This window comes from Mesocricetus auratus, unplaced genomic scaffold (genome assembly GCF_017639785.1).
Source record: "Mesocricetus auratus isolate SY011 unplaced genomic scaffold, BCM_Maur_2.0 Super-Scaffold_100007, whole genome shotgun sequence".
Lineage (NCBI taxonomy): Eukaryota > Metazoa > Chordata > Mammalia > Rodentia > Cricetidae > Mesocricetus > Mesocricetus auratus.
This window is the reverse complement of record NW_024429191.1, coordinates 96,883,831-96,910,972: the sequence shown is the minus strand read 5'-3', so window position 1 is coordinate 96,910,972 and position 27,142 is coordinate 96,883,831. Positions and strand designations below refer to the sequence as shown.

Below are 27,142 nucleotides of genomic sequence, written 5' to 3'. Positions count from 1 at the left end.
GCAGACAAGTGAAAAGCTATGTTTACACGAGAGTCAGTCAGTGAGTGTCTACAGCTGCCTCCGTCACATTTACTCAAACGTGGAACAAACCCTGGGTTATTCTTGAGATAAGTTAGGTAACATGTTCCCGCAGGCTGGAGTACTGAGGAGACAGACAACTGGGTGAATCATAGAGCTTTCCGGTGGGGCGACAGGAAGACGCTATGTGCCTCACCCCCTTGACGAAGCCTCCACAGGGATGTGCGTGGAGGTGGGAGAGAGACTCACTACTTCTCAGTGACCCGCAAAAGGATGTGACTTTTAATATGTACAAATCAAAGCTTTCTGTTAATTTCCTAGAAAGCCATCAGTGTTTAAAAGCACGTACCGTTTTTTGCACAGGACCTAGGTTTTGGTTCCCAGCACCCACATGGCATCCTGCAACCATGCATTAACTCCAGGTCCAGGATCCAGCACCCTCAACATGGTGTAGAGACGCAGGCAAAACACAAACACACAATAATCTTAAAAGGGGGAGGGGGAGAGCCGGGCGGTGGTGGCGCACGCCTTTAATCCCAGCACTCGGGAGGCAGAGGCAGGTGGATCTCTGTGAGTTCGAGGCCAGCCTGGTCTACAGAGCGAGCTCCAGGACAGCCTCCAAGACAATACAGAGAAACCCTGTCTCAAAAAAACAACAACAACAACAACAAAAACAAAAAACAAAAAAAAAGGGGGGGAGGGGAGGAAGAAAGGAAGAAAAGGCCAAGTGTGGTAGCACTTTGCCTGTAATTCTAGGCTTGGGAGATGTTCGAGGCCTTTCTCAGACACACAGATAGTTTGAGACCACGCTGGGCTACACGAGACCCCCTTTGTATTTGTTTGTTTTTCGAAACAGGGTTTCTCTGTGTAATCCTGGCTGTCCCGGAACTCGCTCTGTGGACCAGGATGGCCTCAAACTCCGAAGTCCCTCTCCTCTTTCTCTGCTGGAATTAAAGATGTGTGCCACCCTTTCTTAAAACAAAAAATGGCTAATACTTCTTTAGCATGTCCAAGCCCCCTGGGGCCACCATCCCAAACACACACACACACACACACACACACAAATTAATATATGCGGATAATTTTTTTTAAGCATCTGAGTTTATAAAGCTGTTATGTAACTCAGATTCGGTGTCCCGAGCGCTTTGGGCCAAGGGAGAGGAACCCACAACTGTGCACCTAACAGCGAGTGGAGTCATCCGGAGACTCCACAAGCTTCTTTAACGCAGTCAGGAAAGAACGGGGAGAGGCGGCACAGACATCACCTCGAGGTCCTATCAGGCCTGGGCGGGGAACCCGGGGTGTGCGGACCAGAAGCCCTGCCGCAGAAGGCGCAGAGGCCCGCAGGCTCCCCCTTCCTCCTGCAGCCCCGCCCCTTCGCAGGCTCCGCCTCCTGAAGGCCCGCCCCCGCCAGCCTCCACTCCACCTTGCTTGCGGCTGCTCCTCCCACGCCGGAACTTACAGGACAGCCTCGCGGCCCAATGAGCTGCCCGACGACCGGAGGGCGTCCGGAGAGCCAATCCCTGAGCGGCGCGCGTTGCAAAGGCGGGCCGGCGTGACGGACAGCGGAGGAGGCGCCAGGCTGGTTGCTAGCCGCCGCCGCTCGCCCCTGCGGACGGCTCTTTATTGTCACCCAAGGCCGAGGCCAGCCCCGTGGGGCCCCGGGTGGCTCTGCAGTCGAGCCCGCCAGGCCGAGCCCACGGGCCCTGAGCCCCAGGCCGGGCCCGCGCAGGTGAGGGGCATCGCGCGGTGAGGGATCGGGCCCTGCAGCGAGGATGGCCTGTGCCCGGTACCCCTCGCCCCGGGAGATCAGCGTGGGGTCCATTCGGGCGGCCCGGAACCCCTGCCTGAAATCCCGAGAGGCCTGGGAGATGCGGGTCGCCCGCGGTGGAGCACTCACTGCTCCAGGGCCCTGCCTCTCCGAGTCAGCTGCCCCCTTTCCCCACCTAGGGCCTAGGAGCAGGCTCCTGCCCCTCCCGGTCCTGCGAGCTCGTGGCACGGTTTTGTCCAGGGTGAGCTTGGCCTCCCCAGCCTCCTCCCTTTTTCTGGCTTGGAGGTTTCCATGGAGAGACTATGTTTACCTCACTGAGTACACGTGGGGCAGGGAAAGCCATGTCCACCAGCTCCGGAGCCAGCCAGGGTCCACCCGGGTTGTGGCCAGTGCCAAGAAGGGGAAGGTGTTAGGTTTCATCCACATAGTGAGATATGTGTAAGTGAGGACCTACCTACCTGGCCCGACGGATGGCAGAGCAGCCTCAGAGTAGGGACACTGCCCCCCCCCACACACATACACACACACCCGGGTGTCGGGACCCAGGCAGCATCACTTTGGACGCGCGTGGCTCCTTGGACTCAGCAAGGGGATTGTAACCGCTTAGCGTTTGCCCCCTGCCCATCTCTCCTCAGTACTCAACACTTTAGCGCCTTCCACGTGCCAGCGGCTGAGACTGCAGCCCCCCCGCCCCGCCCCCCCCCCCGTCATCGTCCTGATGGACCGTGTGGAGGCAGGGGGATTGCAGATGCAGGGGCGTGCAGGGATGCGCTGCCTGCGCTCGGGGAACAGCAGGAAGGGAGGCTTGGCTGGTGCAAGGTGGAGTGATTGCAGAGGACAGGGTCGGAGCTGGACGTGCCCGGTGCTCAGATTTATTCTGTTTTAAGAAGGCGTTTCCCCCAGGGCCTGACATGAGCGGAGAGCAGTTGGGAAGGATTCAGTGAGGTTGAGCCCTGGCCAAGTAGTGCGTGTGCAACCCGGGGACTCAATGGCTGGACCAGAGAGTGGCCACATGAGCTCTGTTCTGTGGCGATGCAGGAACTTTTATGATTCCGCATCCTGCCGGGGTCGCTGAAAGCTGTTGAGGGATCGCCAGGGTCTAACCTCAGAGTCACATTTTAGCCTCAGGATAGCCCAGAAAGCTGCACTTTTCTTTTCGTTTTGTTTTGTTTTTCAAGACAGGGTTTCTCTGTATTGTTTTGGAGGCTGTCCTGGAACTCGCTCTGTAGACCAGGCTGGTCTCCAACTCTCAGAGATCCGCCTGCCTCTGCCTCCCGAGTGCTGGGATTAAAGGCGTTCGCCACCAACGCCCGGCCAACGATGCACTTTTTTTTAAAATGTGGAGAGTTTCCAAAACAGATAGAGTACCTTGACCAGGGAGTAGGACCTGGGTTGGTGGCTAGCCAGGCTCACCCTCTGGGAGTGCTGGCCTGTGCCCACAAGGCCACGCCTCAGCTGCTCACTTCTCGACAATCAGAGCCTTGTGTCTTCTCATGCTCCTGACTGAGCTCCCACCCCTAATTGTGGCTCCCAGAGTTAGGTGGCAGTTGCAAGGGCTAAGATCCCTCCATGGTGTCTTGTCTCTTCTTTTTTTGTCTCTTTAAAAAAAAATGTGCCGGGCGGTGGTGGCGCATGCCTTTAATCCCAGCACTCGGGAGGCAGAGGCAGGCGGATCTCTGTGAGTTCCAGGCCAGTCTGGTCTATAGAATGAGTTCTAGGACAGCCAAGGCTACACAGAGAAACCCTGTCTTGGGGGACGGGGAAGCAGTTGTGAACCAACGATATGGGAACTGGGAATCAAGTTCCGTGCCTCTAGAAGGGCAGCAAGCGCTTGTGGGTACCAGGTCACCCCTCTAAGCTCCGTCCCAGTCGTCTCCTGTAGCCCAGGTTAGCTTCGAATTGAATTCACTGTCTATCCGAGGATGGTCCTCAATGTCTGGTCCTCCTGCCTCCCTCCCGAGCGCCGGGGGTTACACGTACTCACCACCGTCCCTGGCTGTACGCCACGCTGGCGGTTGCGGCAGAGCCACATCCCTAGCCTCTGCCGTGGTGTCTGATGGTACCTCTCATTTCTCTCTCGGGGCCAGCCTGGTCCACCATGAAAGGTTCACGGGTCATCAGTGCGACTCCCGAAAGCAGTCCAGAAGGCATGGACTTGAGTCTGGTTGGCCTCCCTCCACCCATGTCCCAGCGCCCCGGCAGCGCCTCTGCCACCAAATCCATCGTCCGCTCCATGTCTGTGACCGCGGGCGGTGAGCCGAGAAAGAAGGCATTGGTGAGTGTGGGGGCTGGGGCCCTTTGGGCGTGGCGTCTGGTCTCTGGGTGTACTTTCTCACAGGAGCATCTGTCTCAGACCCTAGTCACCCTGTGGGCAGGGGGGACTGTGCCTCACAAAACCTAGCGAGCTACCCTGGGGCAAACCCACGTTCTTCTGACATCAGGCCCTCCCTCTCTTGCCTTTAGGTTTCTTTTTTTTTTTTTTTTTTTTTTTTGGTTTTTCGAGACAGGGTTTCTCTGTGGCTTTGGAGGCTGTTCTGGAACTAGCTCTTTAGACCAGGCTGGCCTCGGACTCACAGAGATCCGCCTGCCTCTGCCTCCCAAGTGCTGGGATTAAAGGCGTGCGCCACCAATGCCTGGCACCTTTAGGTTTCTTTAGGTTCTTCCGGTGGGTGGACCAGCCTTGTAGAAACTGGGTGGGTGGCAGACGGGCAGAGAGGTTGGGTCTTTGGGGAGAGCTGCCCTTCCTTCCCCGGCGTGCTTCTGTGGGGCGTGGGTTGGGGCGTCACTCAGAAACGCATGAGGTGACCATTCGAGGCCAGGCTGGACCCTTGCCGGCCAGAGCTACGGTCTGCTAGGCCGGGAGAGGCGTCAAGTGCTTTGGGGACTAGGACTGTGCCCAAAACTGGCCTGAACTTCTAGAACAGGGAGGAGCCTGGGCGTGACCTGGATGCTGCCTCCGGTCTGTGCCCTCACCCGAGAAGCAGCTCCTTGCTGAGGGTGAAGGGGCTGGTTGACGGGGCTGAGCTTCCTTTCTAGGTGAAAGGCTCGCCTCCCCCTCCTTCCTGAGGGAGGGGTGTGTCGGGTGGGGTAGGCCTACCTACCCAGGCTGAATTCTGGCACAGGGATGGCCAGATAACGTCCAATAAAGTACGTTCGTTTTGAGTCGAGTCCCTGCAGTGAAGCAAGGTGTCAAGCCAGTCACTAGGCTGCCTCAGCAGAGGGACGGATGGCAGCTCAGGCTGTCGTGACGCCCGGCCCTGCTGCCCTCTGTGACCTCAGCTTTGCTCTTGAATTACTGCTGTCTCCCCCCATTGCCCTAAAGCCCCAAGTACGGTGGCCAGCCAGGGCCATACGTGCGGATCGAAGATCTGCTGCTGCATGGAGACGGTGCTGCATAGTTGCGTGCGGCAGGGCCGGGCTCCCGCCTTGGCTGCCTGGACCACAGCTATCTCTTCCAGGCCTCCTGCTGAGAGCGGTCCTGTCATGTTAGTCTTTCCTTCGGTGACAGCTTGTACGGCTCAGTTGTTGTGTGGAGAAAGCTGCCACGTCCTCTCACTATGGATTGGTCCAAGCTGTTTGTTTCTAGGGATGACCCTAGAGCCCTGCTGCTGTATTTAATGACCTCCTCTGGTCAGGCCTCACCTTCCTAGTGCTGGTCCTGGGTTTCTGGAGAGCATTTTCCCTGGGCGGGCCTTTAAATCCCATTAGGATGCAGACAGCGCGTGTGTGACAATGGAGTGAGCTAGCTTTGTCTCCGGGAGGGGCCCTGCTCCTGGGCCGGTGACATTCCGCCCTTCACACAGATGGCATCTTAGGTTTTTAGCCCATGGCCTTATTTATCTAACGAACACGCCTCCTCCACCCTGATAACCTTCAGTGAGCACAAGACCCGCCCTCACCCCTTTCCCTCGGTGTGAAGAATGTAAAACTGCTGTCCGGAAGACGGAAAAGGAAAGGGTTAACCCCTGAACCAACCGACGGCAGTGTTGGCGCTGTGCGCTGACATCTTCAGCAATCCCAGATTATTAAGAGTAGGTCAGGCCTTCCAGCACTCTGTAGGCAGAGAGAGGCAGGCGGATCTCTGTGAGTTCGAGGCCAGCCTGGTCTACAGAGTGAGTTCCAGGACAGCCAGAGCTATGACACAGAGAAACCGGGTGGGGTGGGGTGGGGTGGGGTGGGGGGCAGGTCAGATGTGCAGAGGGCAGAAGAAGGGAGCAGTAAGCCTGCTGCCAGGGTACCGTAGCCACCCCTGGTCTGCAATGCTTGCCTTCTCTCCCCTCCCTGCGATGCAACACTTCCACCCCTTGAGGACACTGGGCTCACTTTTGGTGGCATTGGTACCCGCAGCAAACCGCTCCTAGTCAGGCCTGTGCTCCTGCAGGGGGTGAAGGACCCCCTAATTTGTGCAATGCACCTCGACTCTCAGAGGCTGGGGCCCTGCCCCTCATACCCACCGAGGGCTAGGCCTGGCATTGCTTGCCACCCCTCCTGTCCTGTGGCCACCCCCTTAATTGTCCGTGTGCCACCTTCAGAGCCTCCCTGCTTGTTTGGAACCCAGAACACTCCTTCATTCCCCAGTGATGTCTTCAAGGCCTGGCCCGGTGCTGAGCCACCTGGCACGTGCCTAACGTCTTCTCCACTAACCGGGCTCTTTTCCTCCCTTCTACAGGAGGCCGCAGGGCCTGGGGGCTCCCGGGCTATCAACAATCTTCGAAGATCTAACAGCACTACACAGGTCAACCAGTCATGGGCCGGCTCCCCCAGGTAGCCTATCGTGACTCCGGGTCACCCGCCACCTCCCCCTACCCCTCTTCCCCTTCCCAGCCCTTCCTCCAGCTCTGTCAGCCATGGTCTCTGCTGGGCAGTGGGGTTTGGGGAAGGTCAGGGGCAGCTAAGAGCGTTCATTCTGTCCTGCTACATCTGCTGGGCATTAGACCCAGGTCCCCCCTGCCCCTCTGCCTCCTGTGGGCCTCTGTCCACACATCTTTCAGCTGTAGCCTCTCCTGCCCTTCGGATGTCAAAGCGCACCGTTAGTGGAGACATCAGTATTGGGACATTCCTGAGCCTTCCCTTGGACCCCAATGCCTGTCTTCAACCCGCGTAGCTGTCTTGGAACCACAGTGCTAGGGAGGCCAGCAAAGAGGCAGCGGTGGCCAGCGCTGCTGAGCGGAGAGGGGCCAGTGAGGCCCTCTTGCACGAATTGTCCCCAGTGAGACCCAGTCACACACTCACAGGCTCTGCGCCGACGGGGTGGATGCAGATAGCCTCGGCACCGCAGTGTCCACCGGGCAGCAGCCTCGGGGCCCAGGGTGTGGCCAAGAACAGGCTGGGGCTGTTGCTGAGACAGCGTGACTTTCTTTCTCTCGGTGTCCGCTCTGCCAAACTGCAAGTGGCTGGAAAGTCAGGACCTGTTGGGGGTATGGGGTGGGCACACACGGCAGTGTTAGAAGTGGGGAGTGTACGGGGGCCGTGGCATGTGGATTGTGGAGTATGCTTCATGCGTGGCGTTCACAGTTTGTGGTGTGTTTGTGTAGTATGGGTGGTGTGAGTTACAGGTGTGTGGCGTGTGTGATGGGATGGATGCATGTAGTGTGTGTGTGTGTCTGTGTGTGGTGCGGTTATGCTTATTAAATGACATCCAGGAAACCCTTTGCAGACATACCTGCACTCTTCCCGCTGGTGGAGAGCAGGCCTGGTTGTGTTAGCAATTGAACGTCTGGCTTAGTTTCTTCCCTTGGTTCTGATAAAATACCCTGACAAAAGCCATCTAAAGAAGAGAGTGTTCATTCTGGCTCATAACTCAGGGGTCCAGTCCCACCCAGGGCAGCGGGAGCCTGAAGCAGCCGGTCACGTCACGTCTGCCGTTGGAGGAGGGCAAGGGACACGCGCTTCTCTGCTCCCTCTATCCCTGTGTGTACTCCAGTCGAGGAATGGCGCTACCCACACTGGGAAGAAAGAGGGCGCATATCTCCCTACCTCACGTTAATGAGCCACAGATAGTCTCACGCAGTCACGCTCAAAGGCCCATTTCCCAGGTGACTGTAGTTTTTGTCACAGTGAAAACAAACCCCAACACGACTCCACCCATCATCAGCATGGTACCCGAATACATCACTTAAGCCACACTCCCCGACTCCTGATCCTCACAGGTTCCTGACCATGCTATAATATAAAGTGTTTGCAGTCCAACTTTAAACGTCTCTGTAGTCTGTAACAGTGAATTCCTGTGAAGTAATAATAATAGTAGTAATAATAATAAAAGACACACCAGAGCACAGAGTGAGATTCCTGCTCCACAATGGGAATCAGGGCACAGCAGAAACGGTCACACCAGTGCAAACCCACAGCCCAGCAGGCATCAGTGAGTACTGCAGCCATGTCTGGCACTGGGGACTCAGTGTACTCAGCTGGGCCCACACTGCAACCATGACATTGCCATCCGTAGCTTGCTCAAGTGCCCCATATAACCTCACTGCACACAGCCTGGTTAACTCTGGCACTCTGCTGACCATGTGGTCAGCACCAAGTTCTGCCAACTCAAGACACTTTACCTGACCTCAGCAGTTAAGTGCAAAGAATGTTTCCCTAGCTGGTCGTTTGGAGCAGGGCATCCCTGGGGTCTGCAGGCTTCTCCCCTTCCCCCGGGTGGGGGGGTCAGAGTTCAGAATAGGATGTCATATCCCTTAGACCTAGAGTTAGGGCTGGATGTGAGCTGCCTTGTGGGTGCTGGGAACTGAATCTGAGTCCCCTGCAATTGCAGTCAGTGCTCTTAACCACTGAACCGTCTCTCCGGACCCACGAACGTCTTTTGAACTGTTTTCATATCCTGGAGCTTTTGACAATGCAGTCTGCCTTCAAGGAACTTTTCCTGTTGCCTGGTGCAGAGTGTTGAGTGTTTTAACTGTAGCTGCTTCATGTGACCCTTCCCCCAGCTGAAGCTCCTTCCTCACCAGCTGTGTGTTCTTAAAAATCCTCTGCTTGCCAGCGGTGATGGCGCACGCCTTTAAACCCAGCACTCGGGAGGCAGAGGCAGGCAGATCTCTGTGAGTTCGAAACCAGCCTGGTCTACAAGAGCTAGGTTCCAGGACAGCCTCCAAGGCCACAGAGAAACCGTGTCTGGGCGGGGGACCACCTAAAATTCCAGGACTCTTGCAAAATGTTGCCAGATTTGTTGCTACTGTGTAACACAGATAGCCTCAGCTTGAGATGAGATCCTTGTTTCCAATCGAAGCCCCATGAGCTATCTTTACTGTCGATATTTCTGTCAGCATTGGCTCCACTCACAGCATCCTAAGGCTTCTGTTGCCTACAGCCCCAAACTTCCAAATCCCTCCCACAGACCGGTTCCCAAGGCCAGCGTGATTGCGTTTATCATAGCAACGAACCGCGCCCCCTCCCAGTTTCGTACCAGTTCTCCGTACGCCTTGCACGGCTATCACCGGACAGCGGCAGCTTGTGGTGGCAACTTCTTGTGCTGTGGCAGACAGGGAATGGGGAGGAGCACTCTGAACTAGAAATGGAACTTTCGGAAGTTGGGGGGCGTGGGTCTGGCTGGTAGAAGTGTGTCAGTAAGGGCGGGGCCTACGGACCTGCTTGTGCCAGTCAGACCCCACTTCCTAAGGGCCCCACAAGCTGGGCACTTGATTGCATAAGGGGCATTTCGTGTCCTAACCGTGACACCGTGCCTTCATGCAGTGCCGTGTCCCCGTGGAGCGCTTCGCGTCCTGTGCCCCCCCGCTCCTGTGTCTTACTGCGGGTGGCCCTTTTCTGTCTCGAGTCACCATACCCATGAAACAATGACTTAGAGAAGAGCCATGCTTGTTCTCAGCCCTGTGGGCCCTCTGACCCTTACTTCTTTGTGAGTGCTCATGAGCTCTGCCAGCTTCCAGCAACCTCGGTGTCCGTGAGAGTCTTGCATATTTCTTGCTAAGATCATCTAGGTAGGACCTTCTTGTCCCTACTGTTGTGTGATGGTTGTCGGTCCCTGCTGTAGTATGCTGGGTCCCTGCCCCCCCCCCCCCCCAGTGCTTCTGATGGGCCCAGCGGCCTTGCTGGATTCCAGCTCTGCATTGTGTCTGGTCTCTTCTACTTGCTTGTGAGTCAGGACACGTTGTTCCTCCCGTTACCTCCCTGCTTTGTGTGTTCATGCAGAATGAGCCCTCCCCACATGGATTCTGTGGTACCTTCCTCTGTGGCCTGGAAACGCGGCTGGTGAGGGCAGCACTGTGCCTGGCACTTTGTCAGGGGTGACGCGTGAAGCCCGTGACAGGGTGGAGTCTGTCAGTGTGGCAGTCTTGGCAGGGGTATGTCTGGGCTGAGGAGAGACAGGCCGCAGCCGGGGAGCCTTCTGGGCCCTGGCTAACCATCATCCCTCCCCGCTCCCTGTGGAGCGTGGACATGGCAGCCCAGAGCCAGGGGATGCCAACTGCTTTTGCTTGCCCGTGTGTCGAGGTGTAATTCCTGTGCCATACAGCTGGCGTTTCAAGGGCACCTCAAAGGAGTGCTTATTTGTTGGTGCTGGGGATGGAACCCAGGGCCATATGTGCACTGGGCAAGCGCTCTCCTACTGAGCCAGATCATTATTTCCCACGCAGCCAGCACCATGGCCCCGTCTAGAGCTTTCACGACCCCGCCTCTGCCCTGGACCTCTATGTCCCCTCTATGTCCTCCAGCTTCTACCAGCCACCAGTCTGCATTCTGTCCCTGTAGCCCGGACATTCTTGTAACTAGACTCAGACGCCACGTGGCCTCTGGTGTCCCGTCAGTCCCCGAGTGCCATGCTTTTAAGCTTCACTGTGTGATAGCATGCCGGTGCTGCACTCCTGGGCATTGCCGGACCGTGCCACCCCGACGCCAGCCTGTGCTCGCCGGGAGATCCGCACGGCCTCGCACAGGGCGTTGCACTGGGTGCTCTCCCTCCGTCAGATTCAGACCTTGGAGCGTGGCACGTCCCTGGCCACCCTCCCACCGTCTAGTTGTTCTTCTTTGTCACCTCTGACTCTCTTGAGCTGACTGCTGAGTGACCCTTTGCCTATGGGGGATGACAGGAGCGGCAGTAGCCGGTAGCCACATATCTTAAGGCTTTTGATTCCCTAGGCTCCATATGGCTTCCCAGACCTCCCCCCCCCAGGCTTCCAGACCTTGTCCCCCGGCAGCATCTCTGCCAGGCAGGAATGTAGGTCAGGGCTAAGAAACATTTTTTATGCATAGGATGCCTGCTCATATGCATATATGTATACCGCTTTTGTACCTGCCACCCTCAGAGGCCAGAAGACGGTGTCAGATTCTCTGGAAACGGAGTTACAAAGGGTTGTGAGCCTCTGTGTAGGTGTGGACAAACCTGGGTCCTATACAAGAGCAGCAAGTGCTCTTAGCCTCTGAGCCAACTCTCCGGCTTCCAAGAAACATTATTTTATTTTATTTTAGGGGGTGGGTTTCGAGACAGGGTTTCTCTGTGGCTTTGGAGCCTGTCCTGGAACTCGCTCTGTAGACCAAGCTGGCCTCTAACTCACAGAGATCCGCCTGCCTCTGCCTCCCGAGTGCTGGGATTAAAGGCGTGCGCCACCGCCTGGCAAGAAACATTCTTTTAAACTGGGCTTGAGACCAGACTCCTGGACTGGAGCTGTGCCCTCCCGTAAGACACAGGCCGGTCCTCCTTGCTGACGTCCCTAACAGTTGACCTTGTGTACTGACTTCTCTTTGACACAGGCCAGCAGAGCCCAGCGACTTCCTGATGCTCTTTGAAGGCGGCACCGGTGGGAGAAGGAGGGTGGCCAGTCCTAGCAAGGCGTCCAGCGAGAAGGAAGCCTCCTGGAATGTCCTGGTAAGGGCGGTGTACAGCAGCCACGAGTCCTGGTATCCCTGCCAGGACCACCGTCTGGCTCCTTCCACATCCTTCCTGCAAGGAGAGGGCGACAGCTGCAGGGAGGGTGTGTCCTCAGCTTGCTGGGCTCCAGTCCTGGCACTCGGGGAGCACAGCTGCTGCCTCGTAGCGTGTAAGAGCCTGCTGCCGCCATTGGGCCGTGCTCCCAGCGTCTCAGGCTGAGAAGCGTCTGTGTGATCCACAGGATGACCAGCCTAGGGGCTTCTCTCTGCCAGCCAGTGTCCAGAGTGCCAGCACCCTTGACGCTGCCTTGGGCCCACGGAGGAAGGAGTGCGCCCTGGCACCCAGCTTCACCGTTAACAACAGGTACCCCTCCACCAGACGCTCCGGGTCCAGGAGCTCTTGTCATTTTCCTCTTTTATGTAGCTGGGTCAAGCTCCGCTGTAATGAATGGAGAAGGCAGTGACTGAATGAATGGCTTCCCCTCAGCCAGAGGGGGGGGGCCGGCTATAAAGTGGTATCGTGCACAGACGGCACCTTGGGCCACCGTTTAAGGGTAGCAGCTGAGCTCAGGCCCAGCAGGCTTTCTGGGATGCCCCTCTCCCTTGGGGCGCCTTTCCTCCTAGAGGCCTGAGTTGCCCAGCTGTGCTTTCTGGAAATCTCAGGTCTAGGAGGCTCCCTCAGGGCTGGCTATACCTGACTTGGAAGGTTCGTCAGACTTGGGGAGGTGGGACTTTGTTACCTTGGGACCCCAAACTGCCTACGCCAGACTGTGTTTGCCACTCCTGGGGACATGACAGACCAAAGCGTGTCTGAGAGCAGTATCCAAGATGGCGGGCCCTGGTGCGGCCATCTCCCTGATAGACAGGAGAAGCCACTAGAGAAAGAATAGGCCACCTCCAAAGCAAGCACGCATCCCTTGACCTGGGGGGCCAGGGGACACTTTCTACCTCCTATTGGTGCAAAAAAGGGTTTTTCTTTATATATATAATTTATTCATTTGTATTTTATGTACATTGCTGTTTTGCCTACATGTATGTGTGTGTGAGGGTGTTGGATCCCCGAAACAGGAGTTACAGACAGTTGTGAACTGCCATGTGGGTGCTGGGAATTGAACCCAGGTCTTCTAGAAGAGCAGGCAGTGCTCTTAACCACTGAGCCATCTCCCCAGCCCTGAGAAAGGGTTTTCCTAACCCAGAAAAGGCTTGACCACTGGGATGCGGGCCATGGGGTCCTGGCGGTGTTTGGTCATTGTCGCGGCTGGCACTGAGGGTTTTTACGTGAGCGTGTGCCACACACCACCTGACTGTGTCCTCCAGACTGACTCCCTCCCTGTCTCTCTGACAGGAGCAACAAAGGAGCTGTGGGCAACTGCGTCACCACCATGGTGCATAACCACTACGCCTCCTTGAAGAAGGCGTCACCTCCCAAGAGCTCCAACCAGACAGCCCCCTCCCTCAAGTAAGTAAGACCCGCTTGCATGCGCAGGGCAAGCACGTGGCCTGGGGGCGGGCCCCAGGTGGGGTGAGCAGTGTGAGCTTGCGAGGATGCTGGCCCCGTGACAGGGCTCTTGGCTCTCAGTGATGTTGGCCGCTCCTTTGGGAAGCTCAGGTCTCTGCTCAGGGTGGAGCCCTGACCCACATACAGAAACAAAAAGGTCCCACAGTTGGGGGTAACCGAGCAGCAGAGAAGCCCCGTACCCTTGGATCAGGAGTTCTTGAGGCCGTCTGGTTCTGGTCTCCCATACTGAGAACTTCTTTCTGTCTTCAAATGTATAGCACCTTTACCCGGGTGGCAGTCAACGGACTCGAGGGTGCCGGGAGTTCTGGGGACCAGCAAGGTGGAGCCGAAGGGCCGACTGTACCGTGGCCTGTAGGTCTCCTCCAGTCTTAGAGGCATGGGTGGCTCAGGGACCCTGCCCAGAGCTAGGGTCCTTTTTGTCCTGTCAGCAATATCATCAAGGCCGCAGCTCGAGAGAGCACCGAGGGCAGTGACTTTGGGAAGCCTCGGAAGAACTTCTCTGGTGGCAATCACTCCACCCGGGGCACCACCAGCCTGCTGAGGCGGAAGGAGGTGACTGAGGAGGAAGCTGAGAGGTGACTACTTATGGGGCGGGGGTGGGGGAGGGTGGGGAGTGGCGGGGGCAAAGGGCTCAGGACCTCTGGCTCCAATGATAAGAGTTTCCACTTAATAGTTGGTTTACGTATAAAATGCAAAGACAAAATGGGTATATAGGGGGGAGGGGGCCGTGGTTGTTCGGGGCTTGCCAGGAACCAGGATGCCACAGGGATTGTTTTTAGGGTGATGGGAATGTTCTGGAATTGGATTGTGCTGATGGATGCACAGCCCCGTAAATTTGCCTTAAAAAGCACTGAATTGTACGCCACAAATGGGAGGGTTTTATAGTGTGGTAATTATACCTCAGTAAAACTGGTAATTAAAAACACATTTAGCAGAAAGAAGATAAAAGACTGAGGAGAACAAAACCACCTGCCTGTGGGGCTGTCCTTGGCAGTGCCCTCTGGAGCTGCAGGGGTGGGCACAGGCACAGCGTTCCGTAGCTACCATGGTGGCACCTTGCCAGGCCCCCGAAGTGGGTGAATAGCTCGCTGGAGCCTCCCAGGCTCCGCCCAGACCACCTGCCTGGCCTGTGACTCAAGGCTGAGTGTAAGGGAGGGGTCCTGCGTGTAGACACCGCCAAGAAGGGCGAGCCGGGGGGTGAGGCCAGGCAGGAGCCGTCTGCTCCCAGAGCCCGGTCTTGGTGTTCCTCTGTGGATGGGCCTCATTCCCCAGCCAGGGCTCCCGTGGTAGGCAGCTGCAAGTACCTGGGCCTCTGCTGTCGTCCTCGGTAAATGGATCCAAATTCACAGCCCTTCTGGTCAGGGTTGCCGTCAACCCTGGTTGCTGACCCAGGGTTGCTGACCAGGTTGTCTAATCAGCTTTATTGAGTTTTTTTTTTTTTTCTCTTACAGTACTAGGAAGGGACCCAGCGACTTGCATATGCTCAGCAGGAGCTATACCGCTGGGCTTTACCCCCCAGCCCATCCGGGTTTAGCTTTAAAAATGTGTGTGGTGGTACATGCTTGCATCCCCAGCGTTTTGGTGGTAGAGGTAGGAGAATCAGGAGTTCAAGGTTATCCTCAGCTACGTGGTGAATTTGAGGCCAGAGTGGAATACATGAGACTCTCTCAAAAACAAATAAGTGACTGGGTGTGGTGGCGCAAGCCTTTAATCCCAGCTCTCAGGAGGCAGAGGAGGAGGATTTCTGTGAGTTCAAGGCCAGCCTGGGCTGCATAGAGAGACCCTATCTTAAAAAATAAATAACACTGAAAATAGACTATTTCAGCTTCCCTCAGTTCCCTCAGCCCACACCTACCCTGTGTGTGTCCTCGTCCGTCCTGACCTCAGCAGCCACTGACCTGTTTGTTTCGTGAACTTAGCACGCTCACTGGCGCTCACTCTTGCTCCCGAGCGTTGCCCGGAAGCATCACTGTTCACACTGTGGTCAGTCGTCATTGGCCGTTTGCACTTCCTGACGATTAAGCACAGAGCCATCCAAACCTGCTATAGACTGACGCTTGTGTTCCCCTGGGTGGCGTCCCAGGAGGGTGGGTTTAGGTTTTAAAGGAGTCCAGAGGGCTGGCCTTCCACATCACACCTGGTGGGAAAGGGCCGTGTGTAGAGCCCTTTCCATCTGGACACTTGACTAACAGGTTCTTGTTCCAGGGCCCAGGGATGTGGGGACCCCTTCCGGTCCTGAATCTGGCTCTTTGGACAGGTTTATCCACCAGGTAAACCAGGCCGCAGTGACCATCCAACGCTGGTACCGCCGCCAGACCCAGAGGCGCCGAGCAGGAGCCGCAAGCCTCGAGCACCTGCTGGCGTCCAAGCGAGAGGTCAGTGTGATTGTGTGGGCCAACCCAAGCTCACCCGAGGGCTGGGCATGGAGTCCTCGGGGTCTCACGGTGCGCGGCGGAGCTGTTGAGACAAACCAAATGGAGTCAGACCCGGGGTTACTCAGAGGTGCACACCCCATCCGTGGGCCTTGCTTGGTTCTTGAAGCTATTGCTGGGGTCCATGTGTCAGGAGACCAGCCGGTGCCAGGGTGACACCCTGAGCAAGCTCCTGGCCGCATGCTGCAGATCTGTCACCTTCCGATATGCCTCTCTGCATCTCAGGGTGGGGCTGGCTCTCTTTTGAGCCAAGGTGGCAGGTCCAGGGTCCTAGGGACCTCATCTCTTCTCTGCTAGTGAACTCTGCAGATTCCCATGACTCTCAGGGTCCTGTGGAGGCCTGCCAGCTGGTCCCAGGGCTCAATCATCTTTCGGTTCTGTAAAGTTCATGGCTTTGGCTTCCCTGGCAGGGGCAGAGGCAACGGCTGGGTAGTGGGAACCTTCTGGACCTGCACCGGCAGGAGGAGGCAGCAAGGAAGAGAGCCCGGGAGGAGAAGGCTCGCCGGGCCAGGCAGGCAGCCATCCAGGTACCGGGTACCCCAGGTAGCGTCCATTCTGCGTGACACAGACCCCTGGGAGCACCGGGCCTCAGGGCAGCTGGGCTGCAGAGGGGTAAGGGGGCACGCTGCTTTCGGCGGCCACTCAGAGGTGCTCCTCCGTCAGGAACTACAGCAGAAACGAGCCCAGAAGGCAGGCGAGGCTGAGCACAGGCCCCCCAAGGACAGACCAGAGACCAGAGCACCAGGACAGCCTCGACCCACGCAGGAGCCCCCCCTGGTGCCAGGCAGTGTCGCCCAACCGGCCCTCAAGGCCAACAATGCTAGTAAGTGGTCCTCAGTCTGTCTGACTCTGGGAGGCTTACGACGGGAAGAAGCCGCGGGAAGAAGCCGCATGCTCTGCCGGCTCCAGTCCTCACGCTGTGGCCAGGCTCGGTGACTTCCACCTGCACAGTCAGGCTCTGGGCCCCAGGTCACCGCTCCCCACCTCTGCTTCTGCCTGGGTCGCTTGTGGCGCTGGACTTGAGGGTGTCCAGACCTTGACAGATGGTCCTTCCAGTAGGACCTGTACAACTAAGGCCCAGCATTAGGGAGCTGCACTCGTCCCCCATAGCTTTGTCCCCTGCAAGGCCAGGGGGCCCCTCAGTGTCTCTTTGAGCTTCTTTCTACCTGGCTCCTTCCCAGGGCAACCTCCACATTCAGGCCCTGGGAGGGATGACCCCGTGTTCTGTTTTTCAGGTGTCAGCGTCTACCCCACAGGCCCTGGAGACCCTTGCCCCCCTGCCCCTGAGCCACTCCCAGAGCCCCAGCAGCCTCCAGAGGACAAGTCACAGGTCTGGACACGGCTCCCATCCCCCTCTGATTTTGACTTCGGGGCATGTCCATGCCTGGGTGGCCTAAGCTGTCATTTCTCTGCCCTCTCTTCAGCTTTGGGGTCTCTTGTGTCCTGGAAGGATGCCCACAGGGCTCCTGTCGTGATTTGAGACAGCAGCCTGGTGATCTCGCTGGGGTGGGGTATCGGAACTGCTCTGGAATCCTGCTGGGAGTTCATGTTCTCGGGGGGGGCTCCTATGTCCCTCTCCATGAAAGAAGGGGACAGCAAGGCCACAAGGCTGCTCAATGTGAGACTGAGCAGGGCCTTTCTCCCCCAAGGACGGTATCTTGAGATACGTGCCAAGCTGTAGACGGGCCGACCGTTGGGGATGGGCACAAAGGCCCCTGCCCAGCAGCAGTGGGTGGACCTCGTGCGTGGGGCGGCTTAGTCACCACTAGCCTACTGATGTCCCTCCCATAGGACATCCGTTCCCAGGATGCAGCAAGAGAGGACTCAGAAGTGTTGGGTACTACCAGGGGCAAGGCCAAAGCCAGGGCAACCCTGGATGAGCTGCTGGACACGCTGAGGCTACTGGAGGAGGAGCCTGAGCCACTGCCCCGCCCCAAGGCCTATCACAAAGACAGATATGCCTGGACCGATGAGGCAAGTGGGCACTTGGTTCTGACAACCATGAGCATAGGTCAGGAGGCCTCCACAGGAGTCAGGGCAGGCTGGTGCCACCATTTTCCTGCTTTAATCAAGACCCTAACAAGGGCCAGATGTGGCCTGTTGACCTCTGTTCCGTCTCCCTTCCCGTCTGGTCCTTGAGGTTGAGACACAGTGAGTGACCCACGCGGGTTCGAAGCTCCCTTGCTTCAGTGATATCTTCAGAGGTCTGAGCAGCAGGAGGCCCTTCTTCCAGTCAGCCTTACTACCTCACTGCTCCACACCCCTGTGTGACCCCCAAGTCCTCAGGCTTCCCTGACAGCCTCCGATGCTGGGCCGCCTGCAGGAGGATGACACCAACTCCCTGACAGCCGACAACCTGGAGAAGTTTGGGAAACTGAGCGCACCCCCGGGCCCACCCGATGACGGCACTCTGCTCTCGGAGGCGAAACTGCAGAGTATCATGAGCTTCCTGGATGAGATGGAGAAGTCAGGACAGGACCGGCCGGCACCCCGGCGGGAGGTAGTCAGCCGCCAGGCCCCGGGTAGCTCCCAGCGGGAAGTGACCACTTGCAAGGCCCAATGCAGCAAGCAGTCCCACTCCCAAGTCCTGAAGGCTGACAGGGCTGCCGTGTCCCACCCCAGGCTCCTGTCTAGGTGGGTCACCCTGTCCAGGTGAACGGAGCTGACATCCCTGGCTCTGGTCTCCTTGGGCTGTCTTTCCTGAGTGAGCAACAGTGACCATGACGAGCGGAGAGAAGTCTTGTTTTCATGGGGCAGGAAGTCAGGAGTGGATAGGTCACGTCTGATGATCTGTGTTAGCGAGTGGATAGGACATGTCTGATGATCTGTGTTAGCGAGTGGATAGGTCATGTCTGATGATCTGTGTTAGCGAGTGGATAGGTCATATCTGATGATCTGTGTTAGCGAGTGGATAGGTCACGTCTGATGATCTGTGTTAGTGAGAGGATAGGTCACGTCTGATGATCCGTATTAGTGAGAGGGTAGATCACGTCTGATGATCTGTGTTAGCGAGTGGATAGGTCACGTCTGATGATCTGTGTTAGCGAGTGGATAGGTCACGTCTGATGATCTGTGTTAGCGAGTGGATAGGACATGTCTGATGATCTGTGTTAGCACGTCAAGGTCATAGCCCTCCTTCTTCTGCACTGAATGACAAATACGGCCTCCATGTGTTGACTTGTCACCCATCGTCCCTCAACCAGATGCCTGTCGTTCCCTCACAGCAGTGTGGAGCAGGGGGCACTTAGTGACTCCCACGGAGGGTGGGTATCAGGTAAGTGGCAGCTGCTGGGTGGCCTGCCTGAGGCTTGTCGTATCCTTAGAGCCTGGGGCTGGAAGCGGGCCCAAGGCCCCTGGAGCTGGGTTCTGAGGGGAGTACATCCATGATGCGGCTCAAGCTGGAGGTGGAGGAGAAGAAGCAGGCCATGGTTCTACTGCAGAGAGCTCTGGTGAGACCACCCCCCACCCCCACCCGGGGCTCTCCCTGGGGTGGGGCCTGCCAGCATCCTACTGAAGAGGCCTGAGCCATTGCCATCCCCGAGGCTACGTCTTCATCTGCTCCCCCACGTAGCCCCTGGTCTCTGGTAGGGACCCGATGCCAGTACCTTCCTGTCCATACCCCCCCCCGCAGGCGCAGCAGCGGGACCTCACCGTCCGCCGCGTCAAGGAGACAGAGAAGGAGCTGAACCGGCAGCTTCGGCAGCAGAAGGAGCACTATGAGGCCACCATCCAACGGCACTTGTCCTTTATTGACCAGGTGACAAAGCTCTGGGAGGCTGTGTGGGGTGACAGGAGTTGGTCTTGGTGTCATTGTCCCTCCACAGGGCAGTGCTGGCTACAGCCCCATGTGGCCGAGGCCCCAGGGTGGTTCTCCAGCTGGCTGGCCTAGCAGAGGTGCCTTGGGGTGGACACCAGAGCCTCACCCCACCCCCATCACAGCTGATCGAGGACAAGAAGATTCTGACTGAGAAGTGCGAGGCCGTGGTGGCCGAGCTGAAGCATGGGGACCAGCGGTGTCAGGAGCGCGTGGCCCAGATGCAGGAGCAGCATGAACTGGTGAGCTCCCGGGACGGTACTGCCTACAAACAAGTTCCTGGGGCGCACGGCATCGTGGCCTGAGATTAGCAGGTCCAGGGGACTGGTGAAAAGATCGCAGTACTTTTCCTTCGTTCCCTTTCCTGCTTCTTGAGAGTTTGTTTGTTTGTTTAGACAGGGTTTCTCTGTGTAAAGGCCCTGGTGTCCTGGACCTCGATTTGTAGACCAGGCTGGCCTTGAACTCACAGAGATCCGCCTGCCTCTGCCTCCCTGGTTCTGGGATCAAAGGCGTGCGCCACCTCACCCAGCTTTTTTTTAAAACCTTTTTGGTGCCTCTCCATTTTCTTGAAGTGTACCTGAGGTGTGGGCTGCCACATCCCAGGTAAGCATGCATACATGCACAGCTTGCCTGGCCCTTCTCACAGGACAGTGGTCACAGACCCAGGAGTCCAAGCCTGGCCCACTCCAGTAAAGTCCTGAGTAACAGAACCCGTCCATCTTGGATGTACCAGGCACCTCAGCTCCCACCTGACTGGCCAGCAATTAAAAGTCTGACTCAGCCACCTGGCCATGCTTCTCCCCAGAGCATAGACATGGCGTCTCTGAAGCCACCTAGACTTGAGCCCAGACCCAAGGGGGTGAGGGGCTCCAGGCCATCTCTGACAGCCCGAGGGGACCCCCCCATCCTTGTAGATCTTAGGTGTGAGTGTGGCTTCTCCAGGCAGAACCGGGCTTTCTTCACCGTGGATGTATGCAAGGTCCCGTAACTGTCTAACTCGCATCGTTAGAGCATGTAATGTGCAAGGCTTAAGGGTTAAAGAATTTCTTTCTGGGCTGGGCAGTGGTGGTGCACACCATTAATGCTAACCTGGTCTACAGAGGGAGTTGTAGGACAGCTAGGGCTACACAGAGAAATTCCTGTATTGGGGAAAAAAATTCTTTTCTTTCTGTAAGTATGGTTGTAAGATGAATATATGAAGACTATTGCTTAGATTTAGGGAGAATTGTTCAGACAAGGTTATAAACCATTTGTACCTTTAGTTTCTTTACTGTCATTAACATTTTTGTTGGTGGTGTCTTTAAGAAAACATGCGCTCGCTGGGCGTTGGTGGCGCACGCCTTTGATCCCAGCACTCGGGAGGCAGAGGCAGGAGGATCTCTGTGAGTTTAAGGCCAGCCTGGTCTACAGCGCGAGTTCCAGGACAGTCTCCAAAACAATACAGAGAAACCCTGTCTCGAAACCGCCCCCCCCCAAAAAAAGAAAAAAGAAAACATGCGCTGTCCCTGTAGTCAGTTGAGGTCGTGTCGATGTTGTCCGTCGGCAGGGAAGGCATGCCAGCTCCCGGGAGGAGGGCTCCCCTTCCTCCCTACGTCTCCTTCATTCTCCACCCTTCAGTTTGGCCTCAGTTCCAGTGGAGGGTGTCATCCCTCTCAGGGGTGAGACCTCTGCAAGTCCATGGCTGTAGCCACCCTACCTAGTGCCTGGGCCTGGAATACATGTGGTAGGGTGGTCCCCACACCTGGGGGAGAGGAAGGAGCTCGGCAGAGTACAGGCCCATGAGGTAGCAAGGGGACAGGGGACTCGGGATGCCCCTCTCATCTCTGCATTCTGACTTCCTGTGTTCTTTACCCAGGAGATTAAGAAACTCAAAGAACTCATGAGCGCCACTGAGAAAATCCGCCGTGAGAAGTGGATCAATGAGAAAACGAAGAAGATCAAAGAGATCACAGTCAGAGGTGGGGGCCTTCCCGCCCTGGCGGTAGCTGGGGACACTGCAGAGAGAGTGGTGACTTCAGTCCCATATGCTGTGGCACGGAGCATGCATGTTCCTGGGTGATGCCCCGGTGAAGGCTGCTTGAGGCCGGTAGATGCAAACGCCGTTTCAGCTGCCGGCTGTCAGTTCACAGAAGCCTGAGGGGAGCGTAGGTGACTGGCACGTAGGTCAGACCCCAGAGAAAGCTATAGAAAAGAAGTACCAGGGCCCCTTAAGCTGACAGAGTCGGTGTGTGAGGGAGCTGTGGACATAGGTGGTCTTACCGCCTTATCATAAGTCCTCCTCCTCCAGGATCCTGCGCACTGTGCCCCTGGGAGGCACACCGAGGGGCTGGGTAGCCGTGTGAACCAAAGGCTGGAAAAGCCACTGTGGTCTGATGGCGTCCCCAGGACACTCCTGGGGGCGGAGCTCTAGGGTGCAGTCCTGGCCTCTTGTCTCTCCGTAGTTTATCCGGCTTTGCTGTGTTTTGGGGCAGTGACTGGATGGGAGGGGCCTCGCAGCCCTGTCTCTGGTGCAGCCCCTGTCCCCGCAGGTCTGGAGCCAGAGATCCAGAGACTCATTGCCAAGCACAAGCAAGAGGTGAGGAGGCTCAGGGGCCTGCACGAGGCCGAGCTGCAGCAGCGTGAGGAGCAGGCCGCGCAGCGCCACCTGCGCCAGGCAGAGGAGCTGCGGGAACAGCTGGAGCGCGAGAAGGAGGCGCTGGGCAGGCAGGAGCGCGACCGCGCCCAGCAGCGGTAGGAGGGCACTGGAGGCTGGGGTCTTAGAGCAGCCCCCCGGTCCCCCGGGAACAGTAGCCGGCTGTGTGGGACTTGTGCGCGGCCCACCTGCCAGGCCAGGGCAGTGAGATTCCCTTGTGGGGTCACATGACATCGCCGTGTGGACACTCAGATGACCCGACTCGTTAAGCTGAGCACACAGAGTTGTGTAGGCCGCTCTGCTGCAGAGGACACAGCCTTATTCATTCCCTCAGCTCTAGCTAGGGTTCAGCACTCTTAAGGCATGACCAGGCTGTGCTGCCAGAGCCTGGGACCTGGTGGCCAAGGGACATGGGATTACTTAGGCACCAGTGGCCAGCACACAGCCCCTCCAGGCTGGAGTCTCCTAGGTGACCCACTGGCCCTCGTCAACACCCCTGGCTGACCTATGCTCTCCCACTCTCAGGAGGCACAAGGCCGCCAGCCATGACAGGAGCCTGCTCAGGTGCCTAGCTCTCACCTGAGACGGGGCCTAAAAGCAGAGAGAGGCCAGTGTGAGGACACCCTGAGCCACAAACCCAGCCGAGCTGAGGCCGTGTCACAGCCTTCTCGGGGGCTGCCGCTGAAGGTGGCCGGCCGCAGCCCACCAACCGCAGAGGGTCCCGGGAGCCCATGTGTCCACCCTGGCCAGCGGGGTGACTGACAGGGAGTGCTGTGGCCACTGCCATGGTGGATGCGTCCTTGCTGCCCTGCAGGTTTGAGCAGCACCTGGAGCAGGAGCACCGGGCCCTGGAGCAGCAGCGGCGGCGACTCTTCAATGAGGTGGCTGAAGAGAAGGAGCGGCTGGGCCAGCAGGCAACCAGGTGCTCCCGAGGGAGGGCTGCTCTCCTCACGGTGACCCCGGCCTGCCCGGCCCCTCTCACACTGACCGACTCTTGTTCCCCGGCTCTTGCTGGCCTGCAGGCAGCGGGCAGAGCTGGAGGAACTGAGGCAGCACCTGGAGGAGAGCAGTGCGACGCTGACTCGAACCCTGCGCGCCGAGTTTGAGAAGAACCGGGAGGAACAAGAACAGAGGCACCAGGTTGGCATGGCCACCGCCTCAGAATGCCAGCTGCTCCAGCCTCCGGTGGAGGAGGGGGTGTCTTCTGTCTTTGGCCTGGCCCCTCAGCAGGGCGGGCAGGGCGGGCAGGGCCTTGGAGTGGCCCTGGGGCTGCTCACAGTGTCTCTCCCCCCACCCCAGATGGAGCTGAAAGCCCTGAAGGATCAGCTGGAGGCCGAGAGGCAGGCGTGGGTGGCCAGCTGCGCCAAGAAGGAGGTAGGAGCAGCCAGGGCGGGCTGCGGTCCCGGCTCTCTGGGCGCTGGCTTCTGGGTGTCACTTGTCGCTGCTTTGGGGTTTGGTCGTTCATCCCTAGCTGCGCCCTGCTGTTCGCTGTTAGAATTAGAGCAGGAGGAAATGGGGTTGGGCAGGTCCCGGAGACCTGAGAGGGCATCCTCTCCAGGAGTCTCCCGCCTGTGCCCTTCAGAGTCGGCCGAGACCCAGACCCTGAGGCCCCAGGGCAGGTCTGCTAGACTTGGCCTGTCTAGCAGACAGTGGTAGTTGATTGTCTTGGGGACAGCCTGTTACAGTGGTGACCTCCTTAACCAAGGCCGTCTCATGCCTCTGTGCTCACAAGAGGCCCTCTGGGGGCCTGGGCAGATCTTCACCCCTGACCTGTGCTTCTCCCTATGGCTCAAAGCAGGGACCGTCCCCCGGAGCCCACGAGGCTACCCTACCTACCCTCTCCTACCCTCTTGTCCTCCTGGTGGCAGACTCTGACTGCTGTGTGTCCTACAGGAAGCGTGGCTGCTGACCAGGGAACGGGAGCTGAAGGAGGAGATCCGAAAAGGCCGAGACCAGGAGATCGAGTTGGTCATCCACCGACTGGAGGCCGACATGACACTGGCCAAGGAGGAGAGCGAGAGGGCGGCGGAGAGCCGGTGAGCTGCCCCTGCCTTCCTCCCGTCCCGCAGGCAGATGGATGGGGGAGGGCCCAGAGCGCGGGGGGGCGTGGGAGGGGCGGTGAGCTGCCCCTGCCTTCCTCCTCCCGTCCCGCAGGAGGGCCCAGAGTGGGGGGGGCGTGGGAGGGGCGGTCTGTCTTCATGCCCCCTCCCGCCCCCGCCCGCCAGCGTGAAGCGCGTGCGGGACAAGTATGAACTGGAGCTCTCGGAGCTGGAGCAGTCGGAGCGGAAGCTCCAGGAGCGGTGCGCGGAGCTGAAGGGGCGCCTGGGGGAGGCCGAGGGGGAGAAGGAGCGCCTGCAGTCCCTGGTGCGGCAGAAGGAGAAGGAACTGCAGGACGTGCTGGCGGTGAGTGTCCCCGGGGCCCTTTCCGCGCCGGAGCCCTCCTTCCTGGTAGCCCGCTCACAGCCTCCCCCTGCTGCCCAGGCGAACACACAGATGTGCGGTGAGCGGGCCAGCCTGGCCCTGGTGGTCCGACAGGAGTTTGCAGACCAACTGGCAGCCTCCCAGGAGGAGAACCAGAGGGTGAAGGCGGAGCTTGCGGAGCTGCGGGCCCGCCAGCAGATGGAGCTGGACGAGGTGCATCGGAGGTGGGTGGTCAGGACTTGAGGTCGCTGCCGGGAACGTGGGGGACGCCGGGGGTGGTGTCACGCATCTTCCTCTGTCTTCCACACGGTGCAGACTTTGCCCACTGGCAGGAGCTCGCATGGCTCCCAGCTTGGTGCTCAGGGAGGCTGGCCCTTTCCCCCTGGGTGCTGCTTAGTTGTGGAGCACTGAGTGTCCCATCAGGGCTGGGGAGGACCCATGTGTGTTTCTCCAAGGAGGTGGGCCAGGGCCCTGACTGGAGCGGGCGTTGTTCAGCAGGGGGCCAGCTTCGGGGAGGGCGACACTGAGCACCCAGAATCTTAGTCTTTCCTGAGGCGGAGGCTGCTGCCCGTGTGGCTGACAGAAAAAGACAAAGTCACCAAGTGACTTCTCACCTATCTTGGTCTGCACCGTGCCCAGCCCCCTCCCTTCCAAGAGCCGCTTAGCATCTGGTTCTCATGGAGATGGTGGCCTAGGGCCAGCTGCTCAGGTCAGGGTCAGCAGGGCGGAGACCAGGGGGTAGGAGGCTGCCCTCAGGCTGCCCTGGGGCCCAAGTTGGGGGCTGCACAGGAGCCCACTGCACTCCACTGCAGGGTGAAGATGGCTCTCGCGAGGAAGGAGGAGGCCGTGAACAGTCTCCGGAAGCAACACGAGGTGGGTCCCTCTGTGGGTCTGTGAGGGTCCTGCCTGGGTGGGGGGGGGCGTCTGGGGCCTGACCAAAATGTGTTGCAGGCTGCTGTGAAACGGGCGGACCACCTAGAGGAGCTGCTGGAGCAGCACAGACAGCCGTCTCTGAATGCTAAATGACATCACCCTCGGGTGAAAAACCCAGCCTGAGGCAGATACTCAGCCCTGCAGCTGGTGTCTCATCCCGGGACAGCAGCTGGTGTGACAGGCACCCCCTCATGGAACCCCAGCGCTCAGGACATTACTGTCAGCATGCCTGCGGTGTTTTATAGTAAAATAAGTTAGCTTTGTTGTTTTTTAAAAAGGTTTCGTGTCACCTGCCTGTCTTTCTCTGCTGTGTTGGGTTTGGGGCACAGGGAGCTGGAGACCACAGAGAGCTCTGACTCTTGCTGCTCCCTCTTCCCACCTGTCCAAGCTGACAGGGAAGTGGCCTGCAGCCCCTCTGCTCTCAGCTGCAATCCCCAGCAGGTGGTGGCCAATTGTTCCCACCCTGGCCTCTCCGGAGAATAATGGACTCACCTCCTGCAAGGAACTGTGTCTCTAGCCCAGTCCAGAAACCTCAGCTTCTCCTCCTCCTCCTCCTCCTTTTTAATGCTTATTTATCCATTTAAAAAGTATACACATGTGTGTGGTTTGCCTCCTTGTATGTCTGTGTGCCTGATACCTGTGGAGGCCAGAAGAAGGCATGGGACGCCCTTGAACTGGAGTCACAGACAGTTGTGAGCCACCATGGGGGTGTTGGGATTCGAACCCAAGAACCTCTCTGTACCCTTTACCTTGCTTGGTGGACTGTCGATGCTTCCCAGCCTAGGGGCCTGTCTACACAGATGGAGGCGAAGGCTGTAGCCCATACACGGAAGGCAGAACCCTGGAGCACTTGGCGTGGACAGAGTCTTCTGAGCAGGCCTCACCGAACCAGCATCTTCCCTGATAGGCCATGGCCCTGAGCCAGTGTTCTGGGAGACCCTTTGCGGTGTAGCTACAGCTGGCTACCAGTCCACCCTGCCGCTTCCTAGAAGCTGCTGCCTGTGAGGGCCTGACTGGTCCATGGCTCCTCTGCCAAGGGCCACCTGCTGACGGAGTGTCCTTAGCCTGCTCTATGCCTGGGTTCCTCAGAGAAGGCTGGCTACAAGATTGCATACGGCGTGGCATCGTCCCCCTGTCTCCCAGTAGCTCAGGTTGCGGGCTCCAGGATCCTCAGCTTATAGTTCAGGGGTGCAGACCAGGAGGGGGAGCCCAGGACCAGGGGTGACGCTGTGCTCATAACTGAAGGCAAACGTGAGTTCAGGGTACAGGTGCTCCAGAGCCTGAGTACAGGAGGAGCTGAGGTCAGTCAGCCTCAGGGTTAGACCAGTGGCTGCGGCTTCACTTTGACTTGATCGTGGTTATGTTTGGGTTGGCAAGATGGCTTATTACATAAGCCAGGCGGTGGTGGCGCACGCCTTAAATCCCAACACTCGGGAGGCAGAGGCAGGCGGATCTCTGTGAGTTTAAGACCAGTCTGGTCTGCAAGGGCGAGTTCCAGGACAGCCTCCAAAGCCACAGAGAAACCCTGTCTCGAAAAAAAAATTCTTACTACGTCAACCTGAGTTCAGTCCCCGGAGCCCACGTGACTACTGCTGTGATGAGACACCACCACCAAAAACAGTGTGGGGAGGAGAGGGTGGTTCATTTGACTCCCACCAAAAAGAAGTCAGGGCAGGAACTCCAGCAGGGCAGGAACCCGGAGGCAGGAGCTGAAGCAGGTGCCATGGAGGGGTGCTGCTTAGTGACTCGCTCACCGTGACTTGCTGGCCCAACCTGC

General features: G+C 58.0%; 1 protein-coding gene and 1 long non-coding RNA gene across 2 annotated transcripts; one reads left to right on the top strand and one right to left on the bottom strand.

Annotated features, from left to right (window-relative positions):
• Nucleotides 1-1,610: 1,610 nt before the first annotated feature.
• Cep131 (centrosomal protein 131) lies at nucleotides 1,611-25,965 on the top strand. Its single transcript, XM_040750164.1, has 26 exons — nucleotides 1,611-1,750; nucleotides 3,877-4,064; nucleotides 6,459-6,553; nucleotides 11,498-11,612; nucleotides 11,857-11,978; nucleotides 12,960-13,073; nucleotides 13,562-13,708; nucleotides 15,391-15,508; nucleotides 15,976-16,092; nucleotides 16,229-16,388; nucleotides 16,801-16,895; nucleotides 17,357-17,539; nucleotides 17,889-18,065; nucleotides 18,889-19,014; nucleotides 19,197-19,322; nucleotides 19,505-19,621; nucleotides 21,235-21,337; nucleotides 21,908-22,109; nucleotides 22,826-22,933; nucleotides 23,034-23,151; nucleotides 23,311-23,385; nucleotides 23,905-24,047; nucleotides 24,237-24,414; nucleotides 24,493-24,656; nucleotides 25,245-25,305; nucleotides 25,384-25,965. The coding sequence occupies exons 2-26, from the start codon at nucleotides 3,888-3,890 to the stop codon at nucleotides 25,456-25,458; spliced, it is 3,216 nt and encodes a 1,071-aa protein (XP_040606098.1). The 5' UTR covers nucleotides 1,611-1,750; nucleotides 3,877-3,887; the 3' UTR covers nucleotides 25,459-25,965.
• LOC121141591 lies at nucleotides 19,296-23,983 on the bottom strand. The gene is made up of 2 exons (XR_005878570.1): nucleotides 23,848-23,983; nucleotides 19,296-23,499 (listed from the first exon to the last, which is right to left on the bottom strand). It is a non-coding gene; the product is annotated as an uncharacterized LOC121141591 (long non-coding RNA).
• Nucleotides 25,966-27,142: the final 1,177 nt, after the last annotated feature.

Bases quoted from the DNA above. Each gene is read 5' to 3' on its own strand.
- Cep131 (XM_040750164.1), top strand. From the start codon at position 3,888: ATGAAAGGTTCACGGGTCATCAGTGCGACTCCCGAAAGCAGTCCAGAA. The intron at 13,074-13,561 runs GTAAGTAAGACC...TTGTCCTGTCAG, and splicing joins CAGACAGCCCCCTCCCTCAA to CAATATCATCAAGGCCGCAG. The intron at 13,709-15,390 runs GTGACTACTTAT...CTCTTTGGACAG, and splicing joins ACTGAGGAGGAAGCTGAGAG to GTTTATCCACCAGGTAAACC.